This window comes from Panicum virgatum, chromosome 3K (assembly GCF_016808335.1).
Source record: "Panicum virgatum strain AP13 chromosome 3K, P.virgatum_v5, whole genome shotgun sequence".
NCBI classification, from domain to species: Eukaryota; Viridiplantae; Streptophyta; class Magnoliopsida; order Poales; family Poaceae; genus Panicum; species Panicum virgatum.
The window spans coordinates 33,437,381-33,448,301 of record NC_053138.1 but is presented as its reverse complement, the minus strand read 5'-3'; the positions used below and the strand labels follow the sequence as shown (position 1 = coordinate 33,448,301).

General features: G+C 46.7%; 2 protein-coding genes and 1 long non-coding RNA gene across 6 annotated transcripts; 1 reads left to right on the top strand and 2 right to left on the bottom strand.

Moving 5' to 3' along the window:
- Positions 1 to 844: 844 nt before the first annotated feature.
- LOC120699057 (inactive receptor-like serine/threonine-protein kinase At2g40270) lies at positions 845 to 4,264 on the top strand. 3 transcript variants are annotated; one of them, XM_039982927.1, is made up of 6 exons: positions 845 to 1,318; positions 1,488 to 1,533; positions 2,044 to 2,582; positions 2,695 to 2,885; positions 3,109 to 3,241; positions 3,364 to 4,264. In XM_039982927.1, exons 1-6 carry the CDS (start codon positions 1,207 to 1,209, stop codon positions 3,954 to 3,956), a joined length of 1,614 nt encoding a protein of 537 aa, XP_039838861.1. In that variant the 5' UTR covers positions 845 to 1,206; the 3' UTR covers positions 3,957 to 4,264. The 3 variants fall into 3 exon arrangements, with proteins under 3 accessions (XP_039838861.1, XP_039838860.1, XP_039838859.1); XM_039982926.1 differs by having other exon boundaries at positions 847 to 1,318; positions 2,695 to 2,979; positions 3,364 to 4,215; XM_039982925.1 differs by having other exon boundaries at positions 847 to 1,318; positions 2,695 to 3,018; positions 3,364 to 4,215.
- Positions 2,945 to 3,479, bottom strand: LOC120699058. 2 transcript variants are annotated; one of them, XR_005685179.1, is made up of 2 exons: positions 3,336 to 3,479; positions 2,945 to 3,258 (listed from the first exon to the last, which is right to left on the bottom strand). It is a non-coding gene; the product is annotated as an uncharacterized LOC120699058 (long non-coding RNA). The 2 variants fall into 2 exon arrangements; XR_005685180.1 differs by having other exon boundaries at positions 2,945 to 3,263; positions 3,336 to 3,475.
- A 708-nt stretch (positions 4,265 to 4,972) lies between the features above and the next one.
- LOC120699056 (importin subunit beta-1-like) lies at positions 4,973 to 9,846 on the bottom strand. The gene is made up of 3 exons (XM_039982924.1): positions 9,608 to 9,846; positions 5,596 to 8,027; positions 4,973 to 5,513 (listed from the first exon to the last, which is right to left on the bottom strand). Exons 2-3 carry the CDS (start codon positions 8,004 to 8,006, stop codon positions 5,318 to 5,320), a joined length of 2,607 nt encoding a protein of 868 aa, XP_039838858.1. The 5' UTR covers positions 8,007 to 8,027; positions 9,608 to 9,846; the 3' UTR covers positions 4,973 to 5,317.
- Between the last annotated feature and the right edge of the window lie 1,075 nt (positions 9,847 to 10,921).

The following is a 10,921-nucleotide window of genomic DNA, read 5'->3' as shown; positions in this document are numbered from 1 at the left end:
TGTAGTACATTTTGACACACACATTTACGTTTCAGATAAGACAATCTCTAAACCAATTGGCTATCTCCTTGATTCACGTTTGAAACTTATTTCAATTCCCTTAATTTTCCATTTCAAACAGGGGAGTACTCTGTTAGGTGCTCCTTAAACTTTCAGCAAAATGAGATTCTTCTGGATAATAGAGGTTTTCTCTATCAATAGCTATATAATAATGCAGACACTACGTGTGCAGAAGAAAAGAGCAAAAGTTGGACCGACAATTTGGGAGCCTCATGCTAAGATAACAGAACAAATATGCGACTCCATCGAAGTGCCAGTCTCAAGTAGGGAATACCTTGGATGTTTAAGTTTATGGTGTGGTGTTAATTTGTCGTCTACATATCATATTTCATATGACAGCTAATAGATTTTTTTCACAAGGGATAATAAAGGGTGATAAGTGGAAACAGAATTTCAACTTATCACCCTTTAATATCCTGTGTAAAAATAAAATATTTATGTACTCAAGTTGGATTTATAATGTTGATGACCTACTTTTCATCTTTGGTATACTTCAATCTATTGATTTGTTGATGTTCGAAGGTGCAGTGATAGCTTATAAGATGAAAAACCAACATGGCTTTGAAGAAACATACTAGCCCCCATTAGTTGACTCTAGTTGGGCGCGGCAAGGCCGCGTCTGAAGTTTCTAGTAGTATGTTAGTTTTGACCTCGCGACTCTCGAGTCTCGACGAAGCCGTTGCTTCGGGCGTGCCCGTTCACCGGTCGGCACGTACGTCGGGTCGGGGCATCGGGCCAAGCGGGGATTAATTGCGGCGCGGCGGCCGGTGTGGTGTGGTGTGGCCCGTGTGGCCCTGCTCTTGTGCTCGGGCTCCGTGGACAGCCGAACTGCTCTTGTGCCGCAGTGGCCAGTGGTCATCCCAAATCATCTCCACCTCCACCCCCTCCGGCCTCCGCGTGGCCGTCTTCCCAGGCCTGCTCCCCCACCATATCGGACTGGTGCGTGGCGCCCTTCCTCTCCGGTCTCTACTTCCCACTGAGACGCTAGCTAGCTAGCCGAGTTGGAGACGGCCAGCGACCTCCACCTCTGGCTCTCGATCTCTGCTGTGTCTTTGCATGACCTGCTGAAAAGGGTGCGTGCCTTCCACGATCAGTGCGCGTGCGCTCGTCCCCGTGTCGGTTCGTGGAGCGTTTCGTCGGGCGTCCATGGAGGAGCTGCGCCGCCGCCGCCGGCAGCGGGTGGTGGGTGTCCCGCTGCTGCTGGTACTGATGGTCTCCATGCTCACTGATCTCGGCAGCTGCAACGACGCCGGACAAGGTTTGTGACTGCTTGTCTCTCTGCTTCTTCTTTTCTTCTGATTTATTTACTCCTCCGTGCGTCGGTTTTGCAATGTGAGCAAGGTAATTGGGCATGATTCTATGATGCTCAGTTCACATCTTGAGAAACGGATACATGCTTCGCCGGTGCTAATTCTAACTGGTTGTAGGAACTCTGAACCCAGAGGAAGGTATCGGCTCCGACTCCGAAGCCAGGTGAGATCTCCCAACCGATCCTGAGGAGCCACAATTGTTCTTGTCTTCTTGGGGCCATTCCCTTTCCTAAACTGTTTGCGTGCCTCGAATAATTTAATTGTTCATGATTGATCTGATGCCGATAGAATTCGGAAAGGCGGTAGCATCATACAGTATTAGCTTGACTCCATCCATGTAGTCGATGACACATCTTCAGTACCGAGCCTCCACTTTCCACCTGAAAAGTGAAAACGGAGACCAAAAATCCATGCAGATCACCTAACGTTGTCCACAAATATTTGGCACACCTATCCAGCTACCTTCTTCCTGCATCATCGCGCTGCGCAAATTGTACGTAGACTGGTAGATGGACCAAAGTTGAGCTTGGAATCATGCATTGGCTGGCTGTCAGAAAGAAACTGAGCTGAACCACGAAGCAGCAGCCCCGGATACGATGGTACACCATCTCTTGTCCGATTGTTCTTCGCCTCTTCTGCTCACTCCTTTTATCTCCATTCCAATTATTGGCAGGATAATCCATGGCGACCGTACACGAAAAATTCTGCAGGAGCAGCAGAACAAGTACTGGTCTGGATATTTCAGCAACAAGGCGGCATGGCCGGGTTTCACCAACAATAATCCTCCAGCCGGCCGAGGCGGTTTTCAGAGCCCGCCGTCGACGTTCACGCCGCAGTATCCGCAATGGCCACCGTGGCCGTGGACACCGAAGGTTTCGCCGCCGATGAGCTTTCCCCCATCGCCTGCTCCGGCACCTTCCAAGCCTTTGCCGCTGCCCGCGCATGATGGAAATCCTTCACACAGCATCGCACTGCCCCCACAGCCGCCGTCAGGCACCGGTAGTAAGCCGGTAGTTGCCGGAGTTGTGCCTGGAGCGGGGCACTCTGGTCATGTTCGCAGGCCTGCCTATGTCATCGCCGCGGCAGGGGCCTCCCTCCTCGCGGCGGTGTCGGTGGCGCTCTTCGTCCTGTGCTGCCGGTCCAGCAAGGTGGTCACCGTAAGGCCGTGGGCGACCGGCCTCAGCGGGCAGCTACAGAAAGCATTTGTCACAGGTGGTCCCCTTCATCCCTGACACCATCTAAAGTTGTTAACGACCGGACCGACCTTCACTGGCCGTGCACATTCCGCTTCTTGGAGATGCTTGACAGATGTTTCAACCTGCAGGTGTGCCATCGCTGAAGAGATCGGAGCTTGAGCTCGCCTGCGAGGACTTCAGCAACATCATCGGCTCCTTGTCGGATTACATGGTGTACAAGGGGACGCTGTCAAGCGGCGTCGAGATCGCGGTGGTGTCGACGACCAAGAACTCTGCCAAAGAATGGTCCAAGCGCTGCGAAACACAGTTCAGGAAGAAGGTGGGAAATAATAATGCTACTCTGAAACTGTACTGTCCAATGCAATTTGCTCTGAAGACTCACCATAAAACAAACAAATTGACATTAAGGGCAGGTACTAATGTGAATCTTTCCGTAATTATGGCAAGGGCAGGTACTAATGTGAATATTTCCATGCTAATGGCAACTGTACTAATGTAAACCTTTCCATACTACACTAATGGCAACTAGTGTTTTACTTCAGATAGCAAGCTTGTCCAGAGTCAACCACAAGAACTTCGTGAACCTGCTGGGCTACTGCCAGGAAGAACAGCCCTTCACCAGGATGATGGTGTTCGAGTACGCTCCGAACGGCACACTCTTCGAGCATCTCCACGGTAATGGAGCAGAATCACTGCACTAGAACAGTAACAATTTCAGAACCATTGACAAGCCATATGTGCATGAAATTTCACAGTAAAAGTGTCTGACACTGATGCTGTCTGCCCTGCACCTGCAGTCAGAGAAGACGGCCACCTGGACTGGCCGACGCGCCTGCGGGTGGCTGTGGGCGTCGCCTACTGCCTGGAGCACATGCACCAGCTGAGCCCGCCGGAGATCCTGCGCACGCTGGACACGTCCACCATCTGCCTGACCGACGATTTCGCCGCCAAGATCTCCGACGTCTTCTTCTGCGACGAGCCCCGGGACCGGGAGGAGGCGAGCCTGCCGTCCCTGTCCCCGGCGCTGGCGGACAGGGAGAGCGTGGTGTACAGCTACGGGATGGTGCTGCTGGAGACCATGACCGGCCGGTTCACGGCGTCGGGGGGCGGCCTGCTGGAGGGCTGGGCGGCGGGGTACCTGAGAGGGGAGCGGCAGCTCAGGGACGTGATGGACCCCGCGCTGCGGAGGTCCTTCCACGCCGCCACCGTGGACCGGCTGGACGGCGTCATCAGGGGCTGCACCGACCGCGAGCCCAGGCGGCGGCTGACGATGCCGGAGGTCGCCAGGCGGCTGAGGGAGATCACCGCCATGCCGCCCGACGCGGCTACCCCGAAGTTGTCGCCGCTGTGGTGGGCGGAGCAGGAGATCATCTCCACGGAGGTCAACTGAAACTGAAGACATGGAATGGGAATGTTTTGTTTGCAAGGATTTCATCCAGGTCGTTTCAAATCCTGAAATTCCGAGAACAGGATCCCGTTCAAATGCACCTGGAAACTGCTGTGTAGTTGAGAAGACAGGTTGATTTTGTAAATTTTTTTCTCCGTTTTCTGGTATTCATTTGTTTTGTCCTGTAAAGTTTCTGTCCATCGTGTCCATACGAACAATACAAGCTACTGCAGCGTGTGGCCAGGCGCATTTGGTTTCTCCACGCTACTTCCTAGCATGAATTTTTTTATATACATAAAGTACTAAATGAAGTTTATTTGTAAAATCTCTCTAGGGATGAGTGTAACTTTTCACGACGAATTTAATGACGGTAATTAATCGATGATGGGCTACAGTAACCATTCTCGAATCACGCGGTCAAAAATCTTATTAGATTCTTTACGGTTTCTAGCGCAGAGGTTCTGAAGTTAGTTTTGTAAACTGTCATTATTTAATACCCTTAATTATTGATCAAAGTTACTACAGTTTCTAGCATAGCACAAATCAAACAGGACCCAGATCAGACTCGCGATGTGCTAAACTGATGAAATAAAGGTCGTAGATGCCCATTTCAGAACTAGATTACTCCGTTGCAATTTGTGGTTTTCTGTTCATTGAAATTTCTGGAATCGACAAAGGTTTTTTTTAATGGATGCAATTAACAAAGGTTAGGAGTACTACAAATGTGTTCCCAACAAAGTGCAGTGAAGTTAACAGACATCGGGATGGGAGAGGTTAGGGTCCACACATCCAGCACCGTCGGTCCGTCGCGAGGACCGAGGAGCACCATAGAAGTGGCCAAGCCATCGCCGCGTGGCACGATAGTAGCAGCAGGACGTTCGAACTAACGATAAAAAAGGGTAAAAACGTTAGCCCAGGTGCATTTGAATTCATTCAAATTACATTTATCTACCATGAATAACTGACAAATTAACCAACAGGAAACAATATTCCACATAACCAACGGTTAGGCTGAGATGGAAATCATCTGGAACAGATGCAGATGACATGAACACCGCACGGCAAACAGACAGCCTAAAACCTTCCCCCAAAACTTAATCTGCCGAACATAAAAAATGATAATACCAGCAATAGAATAACCGAACCAAGTTTGGCTGTTCAAGACATCCACTGACAGAATCCACCCAGTCTAATTAGACACACAACGGCCTGACAGAGCAACGACAACGCAGAAATGCCTACGACAAGGATCCTACGACTGACGCTACATATATATTGGTATCCTTTCGTTCACCTGTGGCAAATGGACTTGGCACGGCCACAAAAGAAACCTCCCATAGCCAACAAAACAAAACCGTCTCACATTAAGAGACCACCGCTTGGTTTATCATCCCCTGAGCCCATGACGCAGTCTCCCGAACTTCATCGTCCAAGTCAAGGCACTCTCTCAAGAACTCAGCATGGAAGAGGTGGGTCTGGAACAGATCCTTTGAGCTCGCGCCAAGTGTGTCAGCAAGATCCCCGAGGACAGCAACTGCAGCCTTCGTCACACTATCATCCCTAATGGCATTGATACAAATACTACTGTCAGGAACGGGTAAAAAACAAATATAATAGAAATTGCAATGTAAATGAAGCACACCTGCTCCTATCTCTGAAGATAGCTTCAGTGAACTGCAGTAGATGGGTTGCGTATGGGATCATCAACTGTGCTTTTGGGCCCTTGATACCCTGGAGTATACCAGAGTACGCCTCAAAAATCCCCCTTCTGAGCTGGTTGCCATAATCAACCATATCATCATCACTCTGATCAAGTGTACCAAGGAGTTCAGCAGCTCCCTGAAGCATAGGCATAGCATATGGCAGGTATTTCTCAAAATTCTCACCAATAGCAAGCGCTATATCTCCAAAGCATGAGAAAATCGGAGGCTTCACAGACCGATTGAGCATAGAGTTTGATAGATCCTTAAGAAGAACAGTCATAATTCGATCACAGAAAGGCAGAATTTTATCTTCCAAGGCACGGCAAATATCACCCACCACTCCTACAGAGATGGAGCACACTTGGTACTCTTCATAATTCTGCAAGCCAGCTTCCAGGTACGTGAAGAAGTTAGGCATGTATTTCACAAAATCTGGACCAGTAGCATAGGCAAGAGCACCAATAGCAAGCATAGCTTCTTCATGCACAGTAGAACTGTGGCAGGCAAAGACCCGCAGAAACAGAGTCATCAGCTGATCAGCAGTCTGGGCAATTATGGACTTTGCATCTGTGCTGCTCAGTTTCTGGATGATGACTTGGAGTACACCACACAGCAAAGCCTGAAGGTCGCTTTGCTTCTCTTTGTCACCAGAAGAAAGTATATGGAGATCAAATGTAAGGTTTAATCTTCTCATGATCTCCTGCAGTAGCTGCCCTATAATGCCTGAAGTTTCAGGTACGTTGCTGACTCTAACAATCTCATTCAGTGCTTCATAAGCAGAAGCACGAAGCCTGAAATGGGTGGTATCAGCACGATCCGCAGCAGAAAGAAGAGCAGCAATGACATTAGGTAGATAAGGTGTGAGCACAGAAGACATGGACTCTGCATCTTCATAACCTTGGGCCAGAAAATAAATAGCTCCACAGACTTTCTCCGCCACATTTGGAACATCTTTACTACTCTCAAGCAACACAGCCATGATGCGAGGAAGGTTTGAATTATTTATAATTGGGTTTGCACCAGCAGGAGAATGCAAGAGCTCAAATACCCTCCCCAGCGTCCAAGCAGTAGTATCTTTTACCTGGCTATTTGAATCATTCATTGTGTTGAGCAAAAAATCAAGACCACCCTGGACCAGTGGAGCAAGTTTTTCAACAGAGGGGCCTTCTAGGATAGAACCAAATGCAAAGGTAGCTGCCTCACGACAATGCCAATCTGGCTTTGTGATGTTGGCCTGAACAAATGGCATGACCAGAGGGACGATTGCATCACCAACAGTTCTAGCAATGAGTCCAAGGCACGTCCCACCACTCATAGAAATGTTCCAGACATTATCATCTTGGTCTTGATCTTCCTCCTGCTTCAACAGAGTTTCTAGCAGCATCGGAACAAGTGAAGGAAGGGCCTTTTCAATAAAGCGAAAATGTATAGTAGAGTTGCCATCATCAGATCCCTCATATTCATCTTGGAGAGCAATCTCTTCATCACAAATAGCGCTCCAGAACTCAACAGCTTGAAGTGCAACCGGTTCCTCATCTCCTTTCACTGCATTAGCTGTCAGGTTGAATATGGTTTGCATATAATAATCTAAGTGTGAATAATACGTGGATGCAATTGCAACAAGGCATTCAAATGCAGCCTGTCTGATCTCCACTTCTTTAGACACAGCAGTGTCACAAACCACCTTCATTATATAATTCCTCTCCATTTCATTTGCAAAATTACTCTCAGCAAAGTCAAGAGCATTATAAAGGGCTTTAACTGCTGCAAGACGGACTTCAGGGCTGAGCTCTGTCTGGTTCATTCCCTGGACCACAGCAGTGAGAACAGCATTCACTTGATCCTGCTCCAAGTGCTGCGGAGAAATCTCCTCACATACATACCCCAATGCCTCTAGTGTTGCTTGCTTCAAAGGAGCTGATGCACCCGGTAGTGTCATGTTTCCCAATAACTTGGCAATGAGGTCTAGCCATTCTCGACGTGGGATCTCAATTGATGCAACCTTGGCAATAACTTGTGATGAGGTATGCCTTGCATCATGCACCGAAGATCCTAGTGTTACCAGCAACGAGTCCTTGATCTTCGATTTGATAGAAGGATCCACACTGACCCAATGCTGAGTCAATAGCTCCTTTTTTGCAGAATCCTTTGCATCCAAAGAATTCTTAAGGATAATACCAGCAAGCCTTCTAGACTCTGGGGGTTTTTCATCATTCGAGAGTTCCACTGATAAGGAGAGGAGGAAGTTTGGAAGATTCTGCTCCTGGAACTGTGTGAGGTTGCTTTCTGCTACTGTTCGAAGGTTAGCATCCGGAGATTGAGCAGCTAGCAGAATTTGAGTAATATCCATGGCTGTAGCAAATGCCCTATCCTGCATCGAAGGAACAGAATTTGTCAGTCAACAAGGAACCACAGAAAACCAACAAACAACAGAAAACGTCAACAGTCCAGATTACTATGGAACCACATCACTGAGCCAGTTAAATCTATCTTCATGCTTTTTCACTCAATAACATTGTTCGCACCAGATATAATAACCAAACAATTCATTTAACAAAAGTGCTCTATGATTGTGAGATATCAAAATTTTAAACACTATTAAAGCGCATACTATTATTCATAAGATAATCAACATATCCTTATGTAGAAATTGCTTAGCCTCATCAGCAACCAATATAATCATTAAAAACAACTAAATCATATAATGCATATGAATGATCAGAAAAGGCTAAAGCAGGGTAAACATGCTCCAAACAACTAGATGATCATGATACAATTCTGATAACATGAATAAAAAACATGAACAGAAGGTGATTAAACCTTTTCAAACCTAATAACTGAAAAGCATCACTGCCTATGGATGATGAAGGTATTACACCAAAACAAATATTCATGGTACAACCGCACATCACACGAGCAGAAACATGAAAGAAATGCAACAGCCTAAATATTGCACACCCACACACAAAAGAAAAAGAGCACTTTGGAACAGAGCTACCAACAATTCAGAAACTACAAAATAAATATATTGTAGGGTTACCCTAACAGCATCAGCATCCAATGCAAATAATTTAAATCAGTCAACAGAGAACAGAGAACAAAGATACATATCTACATGGGAGTTGTATGAATACACTGATACACCTAGCATAGACATAACAAGATCATGAAAGTGACCAAAGGATGGCAACATTAAGAAAGGAGATACAGAGTTTGGACTAAAAGACAAAAGACCCTTCACTATGCACATACAACCTGTGTCTCAGTTAAAATCTACAGAATAGACCAGGCAAACTTGGCGTATGATGTCAGCCGCTAAGGCATATTATGGATCAAGGAGCATCACAGAACATAAATAAGACCATGCTCACACTGACCCAAGAGCCAAATCGTATATATGAACTACATTAACAACAGTGAAAACTGCCAAAAGGGGGCTATTGCAACAACAGAAACACTTGAGCAGAAATGTTTGGATCGGTTCCGCAGTTCCAGGACTCAAAGAAATCAGGATGAAGGGGCCCTAAACCCTTGTCCATCCCCTTCCAAATACTTGGTGAGCATATTAATCTACCAAATCCTGATATGAACAATTCATCTACCAAATCCTGATATGAATAACTTCACCATGCTAGAAAGTATACAGGCAAACATAGAACTCGCGCGCCAGGGAAAAAAAACTACTGCGGGAATCAACACCTATGTCGCAGGCCCGAGCTTAAAAGCTGGGTGACGGGGATTCAGTTAAATCCCCAAACAAAACAAGGAAAAAAACGGAGGGGCGGCGGGGTGACCGCTACTAGCACCGCTCCACTCACTCGACAAAAGTAAATCCGCGACGAACTGGAAGAAACAAACAGTCGGGTTCAAGCGTAGCAGCGAAGCGACGGTCCCGCGGACCGAGACGAGCGATTCGTCCGGACAAAAGAGAGGACGGTTAGGGTTCCTTACCACGCAGAGAGGAAATCAATCCGGGCCCGAACGAATCCCCGCCGCACTGGAGCACACGAGGTCCGGGCGGCGTCACGTCGGGGCGGCGCGGGAGGGAGGCTAGGGTTGGGGACGGGTCGGCGGAGCGGAGGGTGGTTTATGAGATGCTTCCCCGCTCGCCTATTCAAATGAAACGCAACTCCGGCGGGGGAAGGGGGCGCGTGAAAAAGAGGGGGAGTGGAGCGGGGAGGGGAGAGGGGAGGGGGAGAGGCGGCTAGGGTTTAGGAGGGAGGTGGGCTGCGGGCGGGGCCGGCCTGCTTTCGTGCGGGGGGTTTTTTTTTTTTTGAACTCTCGTGCGGGGGTTTTGGGAAAGCGCCCCGTGCACCAGCCAGTTGCCCAGTTGGTTGACTGAAATTTTCTTCTTTTTTCTTTTTTTGATTTGATTTTAGAAAAAATCCCGTCTGCTGCTGCTGTGATTCTGTCAAAAGAAGAAAAACAAAACACAGACGTATTCGATTTTCTGCCCAAAGTTTCTTGAAAAATATTTGTGCATCCAACTGTTTGTTTTGTCTAACCATGAGACTCCATACAATTTTTTTTTCAGTTTACCTCCCGTAAACTATTTAGATTGGTCTAATTTAATTTACCCACTAAAATGCTTGCTGAAATTTTCTCCCGCGCAAGTTGCCCTCTTAAGTTAAAATATATTTTCTACGCAAATATTCACATACATGAGCGTGTACTCATCCCAATAAATACTTGTACACAAACCCTTCTCTTTTGCTAGGTGTTTGATGATCTTAATCCAGATAGAGATGTAAATGGTACGAATATTTTCCGACCGTATTCGAATTCGATCCGGTCTGGAAGAATTTCATCCGTCTGTATCCGATTCCGAGTATCCAATATCCGTAACCGATCCGTATCCGAATGATCAAAAAGTTACAATTTTATGATGTTGATATCCATTATAATCTTATCCGGTAAAAACTAATACTATCCGTATCCGACTCCGTATTCGAACACAAATATGAAAACAAATACGATACCAGTAATATGCGTCTGTATCTGATCCCTTTACATCCCTAAATCCAGATCTAGAGTATTACGATCCTATCCTACACCTCCAACACGCCAAAAAAGATCCAGACCCCATCTGAAATCCTAATTTCATTGGATCACGATGCTGGATAAAAGTTTCTATACAGTTCTCCCGAGTTGGTACTAGGATCTTGTATAGGATCCCTATTCTGGTAATAGATTTTTGTTGCTATTTTATAATTAAGGGATATATGTAATAACAAAATATTTATATCAGTTTAATTTAGGTTTTAA